General features: G+C 43.9%; 1 protein-coding gene across 4 annotated transcripts in view; it reads right to left on the bottom strand.

Annotated features, from left to right (window-relative positions):
* The window catches only part of INTU (inturned planar cell polarity protein), a 257,263-nt gene that overhangs the window by 31,964 nt on the left and 202,953 nt on the right, over positions 1 to 22,346 (bottom strand). For all 4 annotated transcript variants that reach the window (XM_029589506.1, XM_029589682.1, XM_029589593.1 and 1 more), the window contains exon 13: positions 12,167 to 12,267. In XM_029589506.1, coding sequence (XP_029445366.1) covers positions 12,167 to 12,267 — 101 coding nt within the window. The remainder of the gene's footprint in view (positions 1 to 12,166; positions 12,268 to 22,346) is intronic.

Genomic DNA, 22,346 nt, shown 5'->3' with positions numbered 1-22,346 from the left:
TCTTGATTTTACTTTATGAGGAATGTTTCTGTTTTTGCATTACTGCACTGAAAATGAATCTGGCTGAAAGGGAAGGGGCTGCAAAGCAAGACTTGGGGACTGGAAGGACTAGGAGAGAGACTATTGTTTCTGTTTCTCTGAGATGGAAAGTGGGAATAATTTGATTTTCTCTGTGTCATTTTGGGAAATGTGCATCTCAATAGTTCTATTTTTTACAATACAGAGAAAATGCAATTATTTTTATTTCCTTGGTGTTATAGTGCAAGAAGAGTATTTTTATTTATTTAAAATATTTTCTATACCATTGTTTAGTTATATACCATCACAACGGTTTACATATAGGCACATAAATTTAGTAGGTGAACGTGTACATTGGTACATTTTAACAAGTGCCAAAGGGTTCGGTTACATCATGTCTAATTAAAAACTTGTTTGAAGGGTGAGTTAGATTTGACCATATATACACGTAAGTTACTTCTTTACAGGTATAATTCTCATGTTCTGCGTAATACTATTAAGTTAACTGTGAGATACAAAAATCCTTTTGTAATGCATGTGTTGAGAGCATTACTGTGTGCTTGATGTTCTTCTGCCTGTGCCTGCATTCTTTCTATTCTCCACTCTCTTTGTAGAATGCTTGTTTAAAAAGCCAGGTTTTTAAACTCTTTTTAAAAGTTTTGAGGTCTCTTTGTAATCTGATCTCTAGTGGCATAGTGTTCCAGAGAGTAGGACCAGCTAAGGATAGAGCCTTTTCTCTTACTTGGGTTAGTCCTGCTGTTCTTATTGAGGGAATGGTTAAGAGTGCTTTGTTAGCTGATCTTAGATTTCTATGGGGGACGTGTACCCGTGATGCTGTGTCCAGCCAGTCTGCTTTTTCATCGGGTATTAATTTATGTATTGTACACAGGGCTTTGTACTGTGTTCTGTGTTCTATGGGTAACCAGTGTAATTGTGCCAGAGTTTCCGTGATGTGGTCCCTCTTTCTTTTACCAGTTAGTATTCTAGCTGCTGTGTTTTGTAGAATTTGTATGGATTTTCGGGTTTTTAGTTCAGCGTTTAGTCTCCATGTTTCTTTTTAATTTGTGGTCAATTATTCTGTATTTGGTGAGGGTCTGTTTGTGTTTTGCATGTGGGAGCAAGGTGTTTTGCTAGCATGTAGTTTCGATGTCGGAGCCTAGTTGAGCAAGGCAGCCTACTGTGCGTCTACATGGCAGACTCCCCCAGCATTGGGAATTGCTGGTCACAGTTCGAGGCTGGAGATAAGTGTGGTGATTCGTGGGGCAGAGCTGCAGACTGCCAGACGCAACAGTACCCCACCTCTTAAACTTCTCCTTGAGGGTTTCGGTTTCCTGGGATGATGGGCATGGAAATCTTTTAGTAGATTGGGATCCAGAATGTTGGAGGCAGGTTCCCAAGAGTTCTCCTCTGGGCTGTACCCCTTCCATGAGAGGACATTTTCCAACTTTTTGCCTCTAAATTGAGCATCCAGGATTTCCTCCACTTCATAAATGGCATTATCTTCGCTGGTTACCTCTTGCAGTTCTGGAGGTGTCCTAGAGGGCCAAGTGAGCACCAGTGGCTTTAACAGGGAAACATGGAAGACATTATGTATGCCCAGTGTTGTTGGCATCCTTAGTTGATAGGACACAGGTCCTATTTGGCGAAGTATTGGAAAGGGACAGACGTAATGAGGAGCAAGGAGAATGGAAGGCAATCTCCGATGTATATGACGTGTGCTCAGCCAAACCTTCTCGCCTACCTTAAACTGGGGAGTGGGCCTCTTGTGGGCATCAGTAGTTCTTTTGGCTTTATCTGCGGCCAGTGTTTGAGTGAAGAAATTCAAGTAGCCCATTGTGATGGTCACTAAGTATTTGCTGGGGAGCAGGTGTGGTGTAACCTAGGATCATCTATCCGCCAGATCCTAGGCTCTGGATTTTCCTGGTTTCAGCGCCCATTGGGCTGGTAGGTGGCCCTTGCCTGTACAATACCGGCCCAGATCCAATTGCCGGTGGCGGAGCCTCTCTTTGGGTGCTAGGTGGCTTCAGCCTAACCTCATGGGTTCGTCGGAGAGGCCCACGGTAGACAGAGCAGGAGTAAGTGAATATAGCGGTCACTGGAAGATTGGGGCCAGCATAATGGCTCTACAGGGAGGTCTAGCCTCCCTAGCCCATTGTCGAAGATGACTGTCTATTTTGTCTGTAAGGTCACTGGAAGGTCTCGAGCCACTAGTTAATCTTTGATCCTGGGGAATAGGCCCTCCAGGAAAATGCTGTGGAGACAGTCTTCCCTCCAGTCAAGTTCTGTCACCAGGGTCCGGAATTCGATGGCATATTCCATTAGGGACCAGGTGCCCTGGCACAGATGCAGAAGTTCTGAGTCCATAGTGGCCACCTGGCCTGGCTCTTCAAAGAGCTTCATGAATGCAATGGTGAACTGCTGCAGGTCGTGTAGGATTGGATCCGAGTGCTTCCAGAGAGGAGAGGCCCAAGTCAGGGCCTTGCCATCCAGGAGAGAGAGGATATGTGTGGTCTTCACCACATCATCTGGGAAGATCACTGCTTGTAGCATAAAGTGCATGTAGCACTAATTTAGGAACCCACGGCATTGCTTGGGTTCCTGGCATACCGGGGTGGAGCGGCAGCTGCGGAATGGGGCGAGTAGATGCTATGGGTAAAGGAATTGCAGGTGGTGGAGGCTCAGGGCTGCCAAAGCTGCGGCTGTATCTAGCTGTGTGGTGAGTTGCACCATGGAGGATGCCAAAAGTTCTAGGAACCCCTGCTGTTCTTGCAGCTTGTGTGCGAGACATGGAATGGCCTGTAGAGCTGTGACATCCGCCGGGTCATAGAAACATAGAAATGACAGCAGAAAAGGACCAAATGGTCCATCCAGTCTGCCCAGTAAGCTTATGGTAGAATCTGCTGTGCCATGTAGATTACCCCATGCTTATCTGTTTCCCAGAACATTAAGTCAGGGCCCTCGTTGGTTGCTGTTTGAATCCAATTCCCCATTACTCCCTTGTTTATCAGTTTCCCACACTAGCCCTTGTTGATTGTAGTTGAATCCAATTCCCCATTATGCCTTGCAGTTGAAGCAGAGAGCAATGTTTGAGTTACATCAAAGTACCAGTCTTATTGGCTAAGGGTAGTAACTGCCGCATCAGCAAGTTACCCCCATACTTGTTTATCTAGACCGTAAAAGTCAGGGCCCTCGGTTGCTGAATTAATCCAATTCCCCTTTTCCCCCTGCCGTTGAAGCAGAGAGCAATGGCGGAGTTGCATCAACAGTATCAAAGCTTATTGGTTAAGGGTAATAACCGCCACAACATCAAGTTACTCTCACTCTTTTCTTCATTTCCATCCTTTAGCCTTTAGGGATCCACAGTATTTATTCCATGCTCTTTTGAATTATTTCATGTTTTGGTTTTCACCACCTCCTCCGGAAGGGCATTTCAGGCATCCAATACCCTCTCCGTGAAGAAATATTTTCTGATGTTGGTTATGAGTTGTCTTCCTTGGAGTTTCATATCGTGACCCCTAGTTCTACTGATTTCTTTCCAACGGAAAAGGTTTGACTATGTACATCATTAAAATCTTTTAGGTATCTGAAGGTCTGCATCATATCACCCCTGTGCCTCCTCTCTTCCAGGGTATACATATTCATAACCTACAGTCTCTCATCATGCTTTCTGATACTGACCCCACACCATTTTGGTAGCCCTTCTCTGGACCGCCTCCATCCTGTCTCTATCCCTTTTGAGATAAGGGCTCCAGAACTGAACACAGTACTCCAGGTGAGGCCTCCCCAAGACCTGTACATGGACATCACCACCTCTATTTTCTTACTGGTTATTCCTCTCTCTATGCAGCCCAGCATTCTTCTAGCTTTAGCTATCACCTTGGCACACTGCATCGCCATCTTCAGATTGCCAGAAACTATCACCCCAAGATCCTGCTCTTGGTCTGTACATATCAGCCTTCCCCAACTGGAGCTTCATCTATACCAGCCCACGTTCCCCTTAGATTGGCTGTCGGGCCAGCAAGTCTTAGGCGAATGCCTCTGTTGACAAGCTGAAAATCCTTGGAGATGATCGAGAATCAGGCACTAGTCAGTGGGAGGCAGAGTTCAGATGTATTCGAGAATCAGGCAGTGGTCAGTGGCAGGCAGAGTTCAGGTATAGTCAAGAATCAGGCAGTGGTCCGTGGCAGTCAGAATTTAAGTAGAGTCCAAGAAGCAGGCCAAAGTCAGAACCAGAAATCCATCCAAGGGAAGGTGGGATGGACAGGCAGGCAAGGAACAGCACAGATGGGCAGACAAGGAGACAAGAGGACACAGAAGATTTGGAGACTGACCACACAATGGAAGATAAAGACCACTGGAACAGAAGACACAGGAGATCAGGAACACAGGCAGGAATGCTGAGGCAACTCTCTCTACAAGCTGTACTGGACCTATTGTTGAAGCAAGGACTGCAGGGTGAATGGGCCTTTCATAGGCCAAGGCTCCCAATGTCATTCGGATGCACTGTCGGGGATTTCCCACCACGGGACCTTTAAATCACAGCAGGTCGGGCGTGCGCGCACCTAGGGTCAGCCATCTTGGAAGCTGGCGGCGTCTCATCCAGCAATGTATTGGGGATTGGTTGAGCGCGGCAGCCTACCTTGTGTCTACATGGGGGCCTCCCCTGGCATCAGGAGTTGCTGGTCACTGCTTGGGGTTTGAGGTAAGCACAGCAGTTTGTGGGGCAGACCCACGGATCACCAAATGCAACACCAAAATTAGCACAAGAGTTATTTGGTTTTTGAAAAAATTACCTCTCATCAATAAACAAATGAGGTGAGCTCCTTCTACTGACCATTTGTCTCAAGTACTATCAACAGATGCCCGTCACTTCCATCAAAAAGCACAGATATCCCAAATATGGTCATGTGGTTGCTGTGTTTATCTCTCAATGACACAATCAAGAACTAATTAAGAACACATATTCATAATTCACACATTCAAGAATGGAAAGGATGGTGGATGCATAGAATGCCCTCCCTGAAGAGGTGGTGAAGACAAGTACAGTAAAAGAATTGAAAAGCACATGGAATAAAGCGCAGTTGCTTACCTGTAGCAGGTGTTCTCTTAGGACAGCAGGATCTTAGTCCTCACATGTGGGTGACATCATCAGATGGAGCCCGGCACTAGAAACTTTGACTGGCAGACTGAGCATGCCCAGCCTGCTGCTATCCGCACATCCATGCGAGGGCCCACTTTAGTCTCGTAACATAGCAAAAAATATGAGCAAGAAAAATAACGTAACAAACTGAGGGTGAACCCAACATCATGTGGAGGCCGGCGGGATTCCTGAGGACTAACATCCTGCTGTCCTAGGAGAACACCTGTTACAGATAAGCAACTGCACTTTCTCTAGGACAAGCAGGATGGTAGTCCTCACATGTGAGTGATTACAGAGCACCAGACTTCCCCCTGTGAACAGAGGGACCCACAGTGGCCGAACAAGGTACCAACGTGTGGCATTGTGGGAAACAGGGACAGTCTAGCCCCACAGAAAGCACGATGAGGACAGCTGGGTTCAGGACTGGAATAAATTGCAGAGGACAGACTGGCCAAAAGCGCTGTCCTGGTGACTATCCCTGTCAAGACAGTAGTGGGCTGCGAATGTATGAAGAGAACTCCAGGTCACGGCCCTGCAGATTTTGGCAACAGGGACCGCACACAGATGGGCCACTGACGCCGCCATAGCATGCACACAGTGAGCCTTCACCCTGCCAACCAGCTGGAAGCTTGCCTGCTCGTAGAAGGCAATGCAATGTAATCCGCTAGCCAGTTGGATAGGGTCTGCTTCCCCACTGCTGTTCCTAGCCTGTTGGTATCAAAAGACACAGAGCTGGGTGGACTGTCTGTGACTTGCTGTATGGTCTAAGTAGAAAGCGAGTGTCTGCTTGCAGTCCAAGGTGTGGAGAGCACGTTCTCCCAGGTCGGCATGAGGCCGTGTGGATGAATGTGGGTAGGATGATTGACTGGTTGATGTGAAAAGCGGTCACCTTTGGTAGAAATTTTGGATGCGTGCACAGCACCACACAATCATGGAAGAATTTCGTGTACGGAGCATACGTAACCAGGGTCTGGATCTCACTCACCCTGCGAGCGGAAGTGATCGCCACCAGGAACATAACTTTCCAGGTGAGGAACTTCAGGTCACAGGATTTGAGAGGCTTGACCGGATGCCACATGAGCCTCGCCAGGACCACATTGAGATCCCACGGGGTTGCCGGCAGGCGAAGCGGAGGCTTCAGTTGGACCAGGCCCCACATGAAGCGCCCAACCAGTGGCTGAACTGAAATGGGTGCCCCAGCGACTCCCTGGTGGTAGACTCTGAGGTGTACTCAGACCGAACTGATCTGGAGGCCAGACTCGGACAGGTGCGGAGGATCGGGCAAGAGAAAGAGTCCAGTCCAAGGGCCCCTGCACCAGATGGAGAAACGCTTCCACTTTAACCTGTAAGACATCCGAATGGAAGGTTTCTGGGATTCAATCAAGACCCTAAAGACCCCGTCCGAGAACTGCAGTGGCTGGAGGATCATGCACTCAACATCTACACCGTGAGGGCCAGGGCCCAAAGGTTCGGGTGGCACAAGGAGCCCTGGTTCTGCGATAGGAGGTCAGGGGCCATCCCAGGAAGTATCTCGAGTAAAAGCTGTGCCCTCATTGTTCACAGGGAACCGGTTCTACCCTTCTAGCAGCTACTGTGGGTTCTACCACAGTAGCTGCTAGAAGGGTGGAAAGTTCTGATTGGAGGACAACCTGATGGGCAGACGAATCCCACGATGGACATGGGGAAGCAGTCTCTGGGAGCCTGCTGAAGTTTAGGCGGTAATCCTGGCGGACAATGGAGAGGACCCAACAGTCTGAAGTGATCGCTTCCCAGCGGTGGGCAAAACAAAGGAGCCTACCACTGACTGGGGGATCGGCAGCCATGGGAACCAGCGTTTGGCTCATGGCCCTTCGCCATCAGTCAAAAGCGGGCGGACGGGGTCTGTTGGGGGCTGGTTGGGCCCTCGGTATCCGCTGCTGCCGGCCGTGGCCTCTGGGACTGAGTCGAGGTGGCTGAGTGCGGGCAGCTGGAGGGACGTACTTCTTTGGACAGAGAAGGGCTTGCAAGAGCCTGACCTGGAAGACCTTCTGGTGGCAGAAGGGCTTTCAGAAGGGCTGGCGGAGAGTTGCTGAAGAGTAAGAACATAAGAAATTGCCATGCTGGGTCAGACCAAGGGTTCATCAAGCCCAGCATCCTGTTTCCAACAGAGGCCAAACCAGACCACAAGAACCTGGCAATTACCCAAACACTAAGAAGATCCCATGCTACTGATGCAATTAATAGCAGTGGCTATTCCCTAAGCAAACTTGATTAATAAGCCGTTAATGGACTTCTCCAAGAACTTATCCAAACCTTTTTTGAACCCAGCTACACCAACTGCACTAACCACATCCTCTGGCAACAAATTCCAGAGCTTTATTGTGCGTTGAGTGGAAAAGAATTTTCTCCTATTAGTCTTAAATGTGCTACTTGCTAACTTCATGGAATGCCCCCTAGTTCTTCTATTATTCGAAAATGTAAATAACCGATTCACATCTCCTCCTTCAAGACCTCTCATGATCTTAAAGACCTCTATCATATCCCCCCTCAGCCGTCTCTTCTCCAAGCTGAACAGCCCTAACCTCTTCAGCCTTTCCTCATAGGGGAGCTGTTCCATCCTCTTTATCATTTTGGTTGCCTTTCTCTGTATCTTCTCCATCGCAACTATATCTTTTTTGAGATGCGGCGACCAGAATTGTACACAATATTCAAGGTGCAGTCTCACCATGGAGCGATATAGAGGCATTATGACATTTTCCATGTTATTAACCATTCCCTTCCTAATAATTCCTAACATTCTGTTTGCTTTTTTGACCTTCTGGTCCCGATTTAATAATCGACAGAAACTGGAAAAAAAAAACCACACAGCAGAAGATAATACCTACAGGCTCTGGAAACTTTCGGCTCCTTTATTCTCATATCAGACGGAAGTATTAGAGAATTTCGACCTTGTCGGTAGACAATTTAAACTTTTGATAAGTTTTGGCTCCTGAAGAAGCTTACGAGTGAAACTTCGGCCGTGGTTGAGCCCATCCACCTGCAGCTCAAGCCGTCAAAATTGCACTGTGGTCTGATATTCGCCTCTTTTGGCGATTTAACATTCATTTGGAGAATGAGCCTAAATCTTTGAATCTAATTTGAAATATGGACCTCACATAGAAGTGACTGCAAATGATTGAGAAGAACGAGTGATCTCCATATTATAGGAGATACACTGACTGGCTTGCTGATGCGGTTCACTTTTCCTTTTAAAATATTTGAAAAAATTGAATACAAAAATAGAACAAAAATAACATTTAAGTGGGCAATCTTTTCTAAGTAATTATATGGTCTTCCCTTTTCCTAGTGTATATTATTTGTGGGATTGCCCTGCTCTTTTTGTTTTCATTAAATCCTGGAATGCCCATGCTCTGCCCCTTTTAAAAAAACTTTTCATATATGCGCGTGTATCTGGCCCGCTTTTAAAATCCCTCAGTACATGCTGGCCCGACATATTTGCACGTCTCCTAATTTTGGCTTATTTCAGCTTTTAAAATTCACCTTTTAGTGCAAACATCCCTATACACTCCTGTCAACATGCCTTAACCCTGCTCTGAAAGAGCCATTCCTAAGGCAGAGAGGGAAATTTATCTTTCATGTCTTTTATATCTTGATCTCTCTGCTAAGATTACCAACAAGTACCAAACTGTAATGGTAGGTATTTTTGTGGTGGACACTTTTCCACTGAAAAATCGACTGAGATTGCCAAGTCATTTCACATGAACCACCCAATGATTTTTAAACAGGAATAACTTTCAGTTACTATCAACCTGAGCTGGATTTGAACTGTTGAAAAACTTTGTAAACCTGTGGAAATCCATGGAGTCATCCAGTGCCTCTGTACAGTTTATTATTTATTTTAAATTTATTTTGATTTATTTTCTGCTTTTCAGGAACTTCAAAGCGGATTACATTCAACTACAGTAGGTATTTCCCTATCCTCAGAGGGCTCATAGTCAGGTTTGTGTCTTCTTTTGTTTTTTATATCTTCAATCTGCTCATACAGTGAAGTTCTATTCAAGGTAAATAGAATAGTTTCTCCTTTATTTATTTATTTCTTCTTTGTTCTTTTTCTCTTTTCTGTATCTTTCTGTTACTTTGCATACATGAGCGCAGGCCTGGCTAAATTCTACTAGAGCATGCACTTATCTGTTTCCTTTAAGCTTTGCTCTCTCTCTGTCTCACTGAGAGAGAGAGAGAAACAATATCAGTGCACAAAAAATGGGCGCTCATGATTGAGCACCCGTTCTCATTATGTGCGCCGATGCACCTCTCTGGAGCACCGGTTGTAATATATAAATGGGCTGCTGTGGTAAAAAGGAGGCGCTAGGGGAAATTGTGCGCCCCTAGCAACTCCGCAGCAGCAGGCACCCAGGAGAGGTGGCTGTCAGTGCGGGTAAGGAAAACGTATGTTCAATTTTATGAGCGTCCGTTTTCCTAACAAATGCACAGCCACAAGTTAAGAAAATGGACGCTCGTTAATCAAGCGTCCATTTTCCTAACCTGACTACTGGCCACTTTTTTTACATTTTTTTCCTGGTGGGGTAAGTGCCGCCATTCTAAGCCAACAGTCTGTTGAACCAGGTAAGTCACATCAACTTTTCTGTTCACCGGGGCCACCGATACCAGGTGTTCCCACATGCGGAGGAGGAGCTCTTTAAAGATGTCGAGGACCGGCACCACCACAACCTCCTTTGGAGTGTCAATGAACTGGAGGACCTCCAGCATCTTATGAAGGGAGTCCTCCTCCGACAGGAGTTAGAAGAGGATGGCCTCTCCCATTGCTCTCACGAAGCTGGCGAAAGATAGGTTCTCGGGCGGGGTGTGACGCCGTTCCTCTGGAGGGGAAGGCTCCGAGAGGGGGTCAGAGTACTCGGATGATGCATCCAAGGAGTCATCGCCCCACGGGTCATACCCACTAGGGTCTGGGCACGGAGGGCCTTGGAGGCACATATGGCATCGATGGGCCCTTGGGCATCGAGGGGAGCATTGGCCATGGTATACTGGGGGGACCCGCAAGCATGGTCGCCCGGTCCCCGTGGCCTCATCCTCCTTGGAGGATCCAGGAATCGGGATTGCTCCTGTGCAGGGCATCAGTGGGTGAGGAGGCATCGGGGGCCTCTCGGGCACCGGTTGCATCGGTAGGGCACCAAGAAGGACATCCAGACACTCTTGCAGGGGTGCGAGCATGGAAGGCGGAGACTCAGGCACTGGTATTGGGGCTGGTGGCACCGGGAGCTCGACACTCTGTAGCGCGCGGTCCAACTCCTCCTGGAAGTCCTGTGTGGTGAGGACTGATGGAGGGGGATGAGGCATCGCCGGCACATCCTCATAGGAATCATGAGGGGGCATGACGCCCAGCCTTGCTGCTGGTGGGGAACGCCTTGGGCTACTAGGGGCACTGGAGGATGGGGTCTCCAGTGGCCGGTGCCGCTTCAGTGGCGGCTTGGCAACTGCCGATGCCGCTCCGGAACTGGAGCCGTGTCGGGACGGTGACCGGTGTCAATGCTTCCTGGGTTTCCGGTTCTCGGCCCGGTCTTTCCCTGGTGCCGAGGACGATGACGACCCCGAGGTTAGGGGGAAGGGATAGACCACCAAGGATCGATCTCCCTCTCCGCGATCCTTAGGGGTACTGGACAGCGGGACCACTATGGGAAGAGACAGGGATAGTTCCCTAGGCGTGAAGGATACCGACGCCCAAGTGGAAGGTTTTGGAGAGCCAAAAATCTCTCCATTTTGTCTAGGCAAGCACAACGCCCTTTGGGGGTAATTTGGTCATACAAACGACACCCTCAGACTTCGTGCAAGGCCCCCAGGCAGAGGATACATACCTCATGCGGATCCGTGATGGACATGGTCCGCAGGCATTGGGGGCACCGTCAAAAACCCGACAACGCCATTGAAAAAGAGGCCGGCACACGGTCTATGACCGACGGGGACCCACAAATGGGAGTCGGGAATCGACCGCGAATTGCGGAGGCAAAATCCAAGGGTACCTACAGGGAACTGAATGCAAAGGGGGACCCGATGCAGAAAGAAAAACCCTGAAACAACACTTCAAGGGTTTGGAGCTCCACAACTGCGAAGCTACTGCACCGCAGAAAAGAAGAGACTGAAGGGGGACGTTGCGTAGACGAGCGAATAGGAGCAGGCTGGGCATGCTCAGTCTGCCAGTCAAATTTTCTAGAAACTTTGACAAAAGTTTTCTGTCCTGGGCTCCATCTGATGATGTCACGTACATGTGAGGACTACCATCCTGCTTGTTCTAGGAGAAACACAGAGGATCCCTAATGTCTACAAGATGAAAATGAAGAAATGGGTTAATCTCTGATAATTTTAAGTATAATATTCCTGCATGAGGGTAATCTGCTTGAAGCTGCAGTTACTATCCTGCATGGGAGCTAACCTGCACAGAGCGGCAGTTACAACCCCAATAAACTTGGTGGGTAGCCTGGATGATCTTTATCTGCCACCATTTACTATGTTACTAAATACAGAAACATAAAGACAGCCCAGAAACATAAAGACGGCTTAGTGCCTCAAAACTGCCAAACATCTAAAATGTAGTGCTAATAAAAGTATAAAGAAAATGATTAAAAAAAGAGTAACTTTTTATTTTTTCTCTGGCCTATTTTTACAGTATTACTGCTAGTTGAAAAACAAACGGTCTATGCTAGAACTGTATTCATTTTGTCTGGCAGGTGTTTTGACCAATAGGAGTTTTTGCCTTCCTAAACAAGCAAATATGAGCATGAAAGCACCCAGCAGACAGGACAGCCATTAATCATAATGCATAGTCATGGGATCATTTTGTACTGCATTTACAGTTCATGAAAAGGAACTTCATTTCACCCACTCTGTTACAAATAGACAGATGATTTGGTTGAGTGAGAAGACATCAAGTCCAGCAATCTTCCAATCTCTATTTAGTAATCCAGAGGAAGGCACATTAATATTCTCTATCTGGAGAGTGTAAAACCCTCAACTTACTTGATAGTGTTATACAGTTCCTCTGTTTCCTTCTCTGAAAGATTCTTTTTCAAGCTTCCTAAATTAAATGGGTTAGGAAGAGTATGCCTCTTTTTGGTGACCTGAAAAATCAAATATCGCTCAAATAAAATGAGAAGCCATAAAAATAAAAACTCAGAAGTCTCAGCAGCATCAGAAAGCAAAGTTATCATGTGGATGACATCATTCAATGGCAGCAAGAGTTCTGGAAAAGCTTTTTCTACACATACACTACTACCTCATGAGGCCCTCTCCAGTTCTAGAATATAGTTTATTTGAACAACTCCATAAAAGAAGGATGAAGAGTTTATGTAGCTGATTATTCTGCTGTCCTTGGAGAACATCTGTTACATTAAGCAACTTTGCTTTCTTTGAGGACAAGCAGTATAAATCATTTATTTCTTTTAGATTTAGCTTATGCTTTTCTTTGGTGACTCAAGGTGAGTTACACTCTGATATAATAGGTATTTCCCTGTCCCCAGAAGATGTACAATCGAAGGATGTCATTTACTAAGCCCTGGTATGGCACTACTGTGCAGTACATGTCTTACCGCAGGGGTAACATACGGAATTACAAATTCTGCGTTACCCCACCTCCTGAAACCGTCGGAACAATGCAGTTATCAAAATGAGCTGATTTGCAAGCAAATGCATGTATTAATATATTATAACCCATCACTCTTGATGTAGAGACTTCCCCGCTTCAGTGGCTAAGGTAGCAATAGTATCAATAGGATTTCAGATGTTATGCAGCGAGTGAGGATTAGAAAAGAAAACAAGGGACTGAACCCTCCTCCCAGCCAGTCTCCCGGGGATCGAGACTTGTAAATGTTTAATTAGATGGAATCAGTAGTCATTTGGCGATAATTTAGCAAAACAACTCTAAAATTTTATTAAAGCAGGACCCTCTTCAATCAGCTGAATCTTGTCAATAAGCAATTCCAAATCAACAACTCTCTTTGTATATTAGGAAAGATATCTCTTTATCTTAAAATAATTATATGAAGACTGCAAATACAACACAGGAGTTATACTATCAGATAAGGATTCTCTATATTTTTTCTTTTTTTTCTAATGTTTCTTTCAGGTGTTAGCTTAAGTTGATATTCTAGTGTTGTTTTTCCAAGAATGTGATTCTTTGTTCACTTTTTCTTTTCAGGAGTTCCTGTTTCTTTTGGAGAAAGGTTTCTGTGAGGCTAGTGATATGTAAAATTATTTTGTGTAGTTGGATCTCTTTTTATTTCATTTTCTTTTACTAATGTCAATACTTTTCTCTGCTGAGGCAGGTTTCTGTTGTCTCTGTGTTTTCTCTTGGGATTTTTTTTTGTCTGTAATTCCAAAAGTTTTCCCTTGTCTAGCTAAACTTTTCTATATCATGTATACACTTAGGTGATAGATGTCTTCGACCCCTCCATCGAGGCTAGCGAAACAAGAGCTCGTGGGCGTGGCTGGCGCAGCTAGAGGGGGCACTGGGTCAATGCTCTGTGACGACTCTTCTTCTGTCTCCTGATAGTGTGCGTTGTCTGTAGCTACATTCTTTCCCTAACTTTAAATTAAAAAATGGCATGTAACCTACACTATTCTCGTAGTTCTTCTCAAGATGCTGCTACAGTGTTGCTAAGTGAACTGTGTAAAAATAAACAATAATTGATTGACTTTTGCACACAGAAATTATTAATCAGAGCTGGTATGTGTTATACACTTTCTCTCAAATGTCACTAAAATATTTTCTGTGCTTTTATCTTATAGTAGACTTGGAATTCTAATGTAGATATTCTTAAAGACATTTTATATTTCTTTATAGTACTTATGCAATGTCTGCCCTAGTGCTCTTTATCTGGCTGGTGGGGTTTAAAGTTCTTCCAAGGACTTCAGCACTGTATAGACTCCCCACTTATTATTCTGTTCCCCTGTTTTCAGGTTGCACTTCTATCTGAACATTATGATAAGTATGGCTTGTTCCAGGAACCTGTTCCTACAGAGCTGCTCACTCCCTTTACTAAGGGGCACAAAAGAGCAGGACACCAAATCCTGACTTTTGGACACTTTTTTCCCAAATCAAAAAAGGATTTAGTGGTAATATCCTCCATTAAGTCTACCTTGTTTTGATGCTTTTTACACTATTTAAGGACTTTTAATGCCCGCTGTATTTTGGTGTGTTCTGGCACTTTAAATGTCCCAAAACACAATTTCATGGCCAGGACAGGTATCCTCAATATGTCCACTGATGACCACTACACTCAATTCATTCATAGGCAATTTTTAGGTTTTAAATTCCGTTTTTTTATCGGGATCGTCAGGGTCCAGTCGGGGCCATAAAAATGATGTGGCCACCACCTGTGGAGGTTACCCCTACCACAGATCAGTGGATTTTATAATTTTAAAACAATTATTTTTATTTCATTTTAAATGTTGGCCCCATGCCTGCAGCGAAAACAAAAGTGATGTCATCGTCAACTTCTTATTGTGGTCTGACTCTGCTCGTTGCACCAAGGACTTTTCCAGGGCCCCCAACGCCAAAGACTGGCTCCCTCTAGCAGCAGCCTCTAAGGCTGCCGCTGCAGTACTGAATGTCACCACGGGAGCCCGGAACAAACTGCAAGGATCACGGCCATAGATCCGTCCCTTCTCTCCTTCACCCTCATGGGACCGGTTCAGCTGCTGGCTTTCTCCCTCTCCCAGCCACGGGGCAGGACCATTTCCACTACAATGGTGGGACATCTATAGTTTATCCTGCAGCACCTCCCTCCATGCTGTCTGCCACTGCACTTCCCAGCTGCTCAACACAGGCCCAGACCTCCTCAGGATACAAGCCCCATCAGCATGGGCCATAACAGCCCCATACAGGTTGGGCTGTATATATATAGCCTGGAAGTGCGCCCCTTAGTGCTGAACTGACTACTAATACATTGCTGCGAACCAACAACATGCAATACTAACAATGCCTTCCAATTCCGCTGTCTATTTATCGAGGAGCCTACAATACAAAAACTCATAGTAGTCTAAAGGTAAATTCAACAGCAAACAAAGCAAGAAAATCTACTCACCGAACTGTGATATCAATTCCTATCAAGGACTTACTGGCTAACTATTTTCTCCTATCATTTCTGTTAATTAATGCACAATCGCTTACTAAAAAAATCTATTTTAATAGCAGACTTTATTAACTGACTGTAAACCTGACTTTTTTGCTATTACTGAGACCTGGTTAAAAAATACTGACAACGTTATAATAAATCAAATTACTAACGACCAATATGACATTTTCTCTTTACCTAGAGCATTATATGGGGGGGGGAGGTCTTGTGTTAATTATAAAAAAAAAAAAAATGAAGATGAAACTACTGCCAAAACAACTCACACACCAATATGAAATCGCCATTTTTGAGTCCTCTGACTTGCAAATATGTCTATTATACTGTCCGCCTGGAATATTAGACCACAATGTTTCACCAATTATAGAATTTTTTGTTAGTAATCTAGACCAGAGTAAACCTTCGATAAGTTTAGGTGACTTCATGGACATTAAACCCTGGTCACACACTTGCTAAACTCTTTCGGATGCTCTAACAGCCATTGGTTATGAACATCTTACTACAAAGGCAACACACAAAGCTGGTCATTCGTTAGATTTAATATTTGTTAATTCTGAAATATTAATGGATTCTAGTATTAAGTATACCCCAGTCCCATGGTCAGATCACTTTCTAATAGATGCTAACATTACATTTAGATCAAAGAAAGTTAAAAAAATGCTTAGAGCCAATCACATTTGAATTCTGTCCCCCCTTTAAAATAGACGAACTTCAATCAAAACTAGAAACCCAACTCCCCAATGTTGATCTTTCCAATAGCACAAATGCTACTCAATCTTGGTTTACAATCACATCTGAAACAGCAAATGACATCAATCCAGTAAAAATGAAATGTATTAATAGAACCAAGAAATCAAATCCCTGGTATAATTCTCATATTAAAGAAGCAAAACAAAGTTTAAGGAAAAAAGAAAAAGCATAGAGAAAAAATCAAATGTACTCAAACTCTAACTACTTATCGCACTCACCTTGTTTTTTTACAAAAATCTTATAAATAAAACCAAAAAAGATTTTTATAGTAACAAGATTCAAAAATTTTCCCAAAATCCGAAAACACTTTTCGATATAGTAAACAAATTGACTTCAGAGCCTACCATGATAAATACAGAAATAAATAATAATCTAAGTCAAGAATTAGCATTGTATTTTAAAAATAAAATTGATACGCTAACAGCAAATCTTGATAGGACTCCTGTACAAGAAATCTCAACGAATATAAAAGAAGGCCAAACTTGGTCAAGTTTTGAAGACACTTCCGATACTGAAGTGTTTGGTCTAATTCAAAACCTAAATCCCGCCCATTCCTGACATTAAAACAAATTAAATTAATAGAGAAGATATATAGAATTAATAAATTCATTTTATATCTCTATTTCAATGACAAATTATTAGGAACAACACCATCAGTATTAGTGCAAATATGATTTAATCCATCGCCTCTTGCCACGCAATGGGCCGCAGGCAATTTCAGCAATTAGTCAAGCACCAGGTGTATAATCATTTGGTGTAGTTCCGTGTCTACTCAAAATATTTTATTCAATTAATTTAAAACCATTATATTATTATTTTTACCCCCAAAAATATATTTACTAAATCCTAAGATTTACAAATTTGTATTTTAATACCACTATCACCATAGGTTTTACTTTAATTTCAAACCTGTCCCTGTCAATATTGCTCTAGTTTTTATTGTACCATTAAATCCTAAGATTTATTACACTTAGCCCCACTGTAGATTTTTAATTCAACACTGCCCCTTTAATTGTTTGTGAGGATAAAGAGCTTGTCCCTTTGTTTGTCCCTTTAATTGTTTGTGAGGATAAAGATCTTCTGTTTGATTAAAACAAATTACACAGGTAATCGCACTGACAATTACTACTATCATTAACAAGTCATTATGTGAAGGCATTTTGACCGACTCACTAAAACAAGCTATAATCAAACCTATAGCAAAAAAAAAAAGGATTTGGACACTACATTACTGAGCAACTACCGTCTGATCTCTAAATTACCACTCATTGCAAAATTAATCGAAAAAGTTGTTCTAAAACAACTCACTGAGCAGTTCGAACAAAATGATATACTACATCCTACGCAGTTTGGTTTCAGAAGATATTTCAGTACAGAAACGTTATTACTCATTACATGACCCTGTAATGAAAGGATTTGATACCGTAATGGTCAAAAATACCTTCTGGTCCTTTTGGACCTCTCAACAGCCTTCGATACAGTTAATCATAAAAGTCTCATTCGGAGGCTTGTAGAAATTGGTTTATGCAGTAAGACTTTACAATAGTTCATTTCCTTTTTGAATAATAGATCCTATCAAGCTAACATCAACAATTCATCATCTGATACTATTAGGCTTGAAACCGGAGTTCCACAAAGTTCTGCCTTAGCCGCAACACTCTTTAATATGATCCCTCTTTGTCACCTTCTTTCTGGACTAGGTTTAATTTACTATATATATGCCGACGACATTTAGATCATCATCCTAGTCACAGACACATTGGAAAAAACATTTAAAATCACAGCCATGTACCTCAATGTCATTAAACAATTATTCAAAAAACTCAAAAATACAAAACTGGTACAATATGTGATAAAAACTGTATGAAAAATGTGAAAGAATCACATATATAAAGTACTTTAATTAATCAACATGTTAAACCCTCATATGTGAGCAAGTGCACATTTACGCTGAAAAGCGTTTTAACATTTATTCACTTGTTATAATTGTGCCGGCGCACAATCCCCAGGCCCAGCAGCAGTGGAGAGGCCTCTGGCCACGCCCATTCCCCGCCCAATCCCCACCCATTTTTTCAAGCCCCGGGACTTACACGCATCCCGGGGCTTGCGTGCGTCGCCAGGCCTATGCAAAATAGGCTTGGCGCGTGCAGGAGCGGGTTTTCAGGGTATCCACCCCATCATTTGCGCGCAGGTTATAAAGTACAGTAGTAACTTCATGTACGCCCATATACACATATATGGGCACAAGTGAACAGTTTTAAAAGTTATCCTCTAAAATTAGAAACATGTTGACAAAAATTGAACTGGAAACTCCAAAAAGCCAGACTCTGCATCCCATGCAACCAACACCAGTGAAACAGAAACACATTTCCTCCTATATAATGCAAAATAGAGATATCATGAGCCGCACATTTCCAAAGTGGACATATTCTATTCATTAAACTGAAAATAAAATGCTTTTTTCTATATTTTATTTTTCTAATCACTTTGATCCTCATCTTTCTTTCCTACTTTCCACTTGTTGGTCTCCTAACCCCTTTACAAGGTGTGCTGTTCATTTCTTTTGTTTCACCTCTCTCCTCCCGTCTTCTTCAGTTCCTCCCCTACATTTCTGTCTAATATCGATCTTATCTTTCTCCTTTCTCTCCATTTCTCTTTTATCTCTGCCTCTCTATCCCCTCACCTAGATTTCATCCCCCTTCTCTCCCCTCCAGTTCTGTGTCAATCCTACACCTTCCCAATTCATCACATTTTCCCCCTCATTGAGTTGTTCCTTTACTATCTCAAGCTATCTTGCCCTCTTGTCCTTTCTCTCAATAGGCCATTCCTTTTTTGTTTTCTTGAACCATCCTCACCTGCAAATCCTCTTCCTCCCCTTCCCCCTCTCTCATTTTCCATGGTCATCTTCCAACCCATCACACCTTGGACTATCCACAGAGCTGGTGCAAGGGTATTAGGCTCTCTATAGCCTTGCACGCCCCTCTCCCAATCACACACGACTCAAAATTATGCATTTATAACAACAGTTTTTACATGAAAAAAAGACATTCTGAGGTAAAAAATCACGTATATTCTATATTTATATGCACTGCTGTGGTGCCAACCAGAAAACTCTGCAAATAAAGTGAAAAAACAAACAAAACAAAACACATGGAAACCATATGGCATTAGGCCTATGTAGGGACCTTCACTTTCAGTTTTTATTTTTCACAGGAATTAATCAGTATTTATTACCTAAAGAACAAAAATGGGGATATCAGTGTACAAAAGTGCCTCATCATTTTACTGGGTAAATATTTTTGTTTTTGTTATAAGCACTGATAAATTCCTAGGAAAAATAAAATAAAAACTGAAAACTGGTAATGCATATTGGGGATGGGCTTGACCCTCAGAAAGCCATGAGTAAACTGAATTGCAATATAGCAAAACTCCTATACCAAAACAACACTAACTGCTTCCACTCAAACAGTAACAACCTTACCTATGAAAAAGAAACACTGCAAATTTTACACTCAAACACCAATAGACCTCCTATTAGGAAAACAAGACAAGTCAGGCTGCTATACATCCCAACACAGAAACTACATCTCTCACACATGCAGAACACAGATAGATCCTCACTAAATACGGAATAAAGGGGCCATAAAGTACAAACAGAAACATGCAGACAAAAGCTGAACTGGAAACCACCAGAAACCAGACTCTGCAGTGCAACAATGGAAAAACAGAAGCATCAACCTTCCACATAAAACATCAATAAAAAGAATAAATATTTCAAAACAGCTAACAAATAGCCAATAATTAAAAACTCATATCAAAAACGTTTCCAAATGCAAATAAAATATTTCAAATCAGCAGATGTAAACACCACTCAATAATTAAAACTAATAAGGATAAAAGAAACCTCCCCTGCTTTCCATACCTGGGAACATCTGATTTCCAAATGCCTTGAGATTGTCATAGATTAGCAGAAAGAGGGGAAGGGATTGTTGTGCACAAACTTTCAACTCTGTCTTGTTCATACCCTCAATCATATGCACATACACACACAGTCTCTCCTCTTGCTCAAGTGTACACACACACACATGCTCGTTTTCTCACTCAGTCTTACACACAGACCCGCTTGTTTGCTCTCAGTTATACATACACATATATGCTCATTTGCTCTCTCTTGCTCAGTCATATACACACACACGCGCTCGTTTGCTTTTTCTTGCTTAACCATTCACACATACTCGTTCCCTCTCTCTTCCAGTCATACACACTCAGCTCATTTACACTCTCAATCATTTACTCATACGCATGCTCATTTGCTCTCTCTCTCTCAATCATATACACACACTTGTTCATGTTGCGACCGTCACTTCCCGATGGCTTCAGTCTGCCTACCTTTCCTTTTTTGCGATGACTCCTGCTCTTCATGGATGCCTGGCTGCCGCGGTGTCCGCCTGCCGTTCTCTCCGGCGTCCCCGGACCGGCTTGGGCGCTGCCTCCTGCCATGCTCTTCAGGTACCTTAGGGTGCGTGCGCCGCGCGGCCCTCATTCTTATTTCCTCATTGGCGCGTTCCTTGGGGGCGTCCCCCTGTGATGACATCACACTGCCCGGATATTTAAGCCTATAGTTTATTGCTAGCCGTTGAGTTAGCAAGGGGTGTTCTTACGGATGGGATTCGCTCTCCGTACCCAGCTACTCTGCCTTCCAACTTCCATTGGACTCTTTCTGCTAATGGGGTACCCGCTCCTCGAAGGCCTCTTTGCTTCTTTCAGGTCACTATCAGGTAACCGGAACTCGCTCCTCGAGGGCCCATGTTCCCTGACCCGCTGCCTGCATCTATCTCCTCTTCTATTTGGAAGAATTCCCTACAGACACCATCAGTGAGTATTACTACATCCACTCCTCAAAGCTGTCTCCCTGGAACCAGGTACTCGCTCCTCGAGGGCCTGCCCTCGTTCCAGCGCCAGTGCCATTTCCTATGTGGAACCACTGTGTGAGTACTTTTCCAACAAGTCTCTCTACCTCCAGGGATCTGGTACTCGCTCCTCGAGGGCCAGCTCTCCCTATCTCGGGGTTTCTCCATATTTAGGACTCTGTGAATGTTCTATTGTACTCACTTTCTCAGTTCTCTCCACTACAGCACTGCTACCGGAGGATCCGCTGTTCCAGCGTCCTGGGGAATACTAGCCCAGCCGGGCTACATCTTCTAATCACTACTGCCACCTCTGGTGGCTTCTCAAACTGCCTAATAAAGAAATGTGTTTGTGTGTCCAGCGCTGAGCCTGACCTATGGAGCCTCACAGGACTTCCCCCTGTGTGCGTGGTCAGCTGCCATAGTGTCCAAGGGTCCACCCAAACCCTACTAACTATAACAGTTCATTGTCTATCACACATGCTCAGTCATATGCACATAAATGCTTTTCATTTGTTTCTCCCTCAGGAAGCACAAACGACAGCAGCAATGGCAGCAGTAGTCTCCTCCTTTAGCTCTCATGGCCTACCAGATTTATCTAGCCTCTAGACAATGCTACTCCTGCTCCTGACTGTAGGGAGAGGGGGAGGTCCATTCGTCTACTTATGGTCTGCACCACACTCCACCTCACTGCTGGGGGAGAGGGGAGAAGGCCAATGATTCTTGTAGCCCATAGCTTCCTTGCTCCTGACTGCCTTGAGTGGGAGGGTGGTTGGAAGAGAAGGCCGATGCCTCTAGCGGCCCTGCAGCCATACTGCTCCTACTTGGTGGGAGGAAGCCAATGTATCTGGCCATCTCTCAGACATGCTGCTCCTCACTGCTGGAGGGGAGGTGGGAGGAGACCATTGCTTCTGGCAGCCCCACAACTGCACTGCTCCTCACTGCAGATGCTGCCTCTTCTGGTCTCACTGCTCCTGGGGTTGGGACTGCTCATGCCTTTTCTGAGCTAGGCTGCAGTGTTGGTCCTGATATGTTTTGTCCCCCTGAGGGAAGGAGGAACAACAGGAACAGGCACTCTGCTTCTCCTCACCTCTGGCAGAGCTTTTATGGGTAACATATATATTTTTAATATATATTATGGTTATTATAGTTATATATTATAGTTATATAATAACCATAATATATTATGGTTATTATAGTTAATGATGTTAGCATATTACCCTTGAAATCCAATGTTTCTGTAAAGCCTGTTGCTGTTAAATGTTTTACTGTTTAAACTGTTATATGTAAAGCCTGTTGCTAAATTATTGTTTAACTGTAAACCGAGGTGATGTATAACTATACGTACCACGGTATAAAAGAATCTACAAATAAATAAATAATAAATAACAGATGAGAAGACAGCTCTTC

This window comes from Rhinatrema bivittatum, chromosome 1 (genome assembly GCF_901001135.1).
Source record: "Rhinatrema bivittatum chromosome 1, aRhiBiv1.1, whole genome shotgun sequence".
Taxonomy (NCBI): Eukaryota; Metazoa; Chordata; class Amphibia; order Gymnophiona; family Rhinatrematidae; genus Rhinatrema; species Rhinatrema bivittatum.
This window is presented reverse-complemented; position numbering and strand designations above follow the sequence as displayed.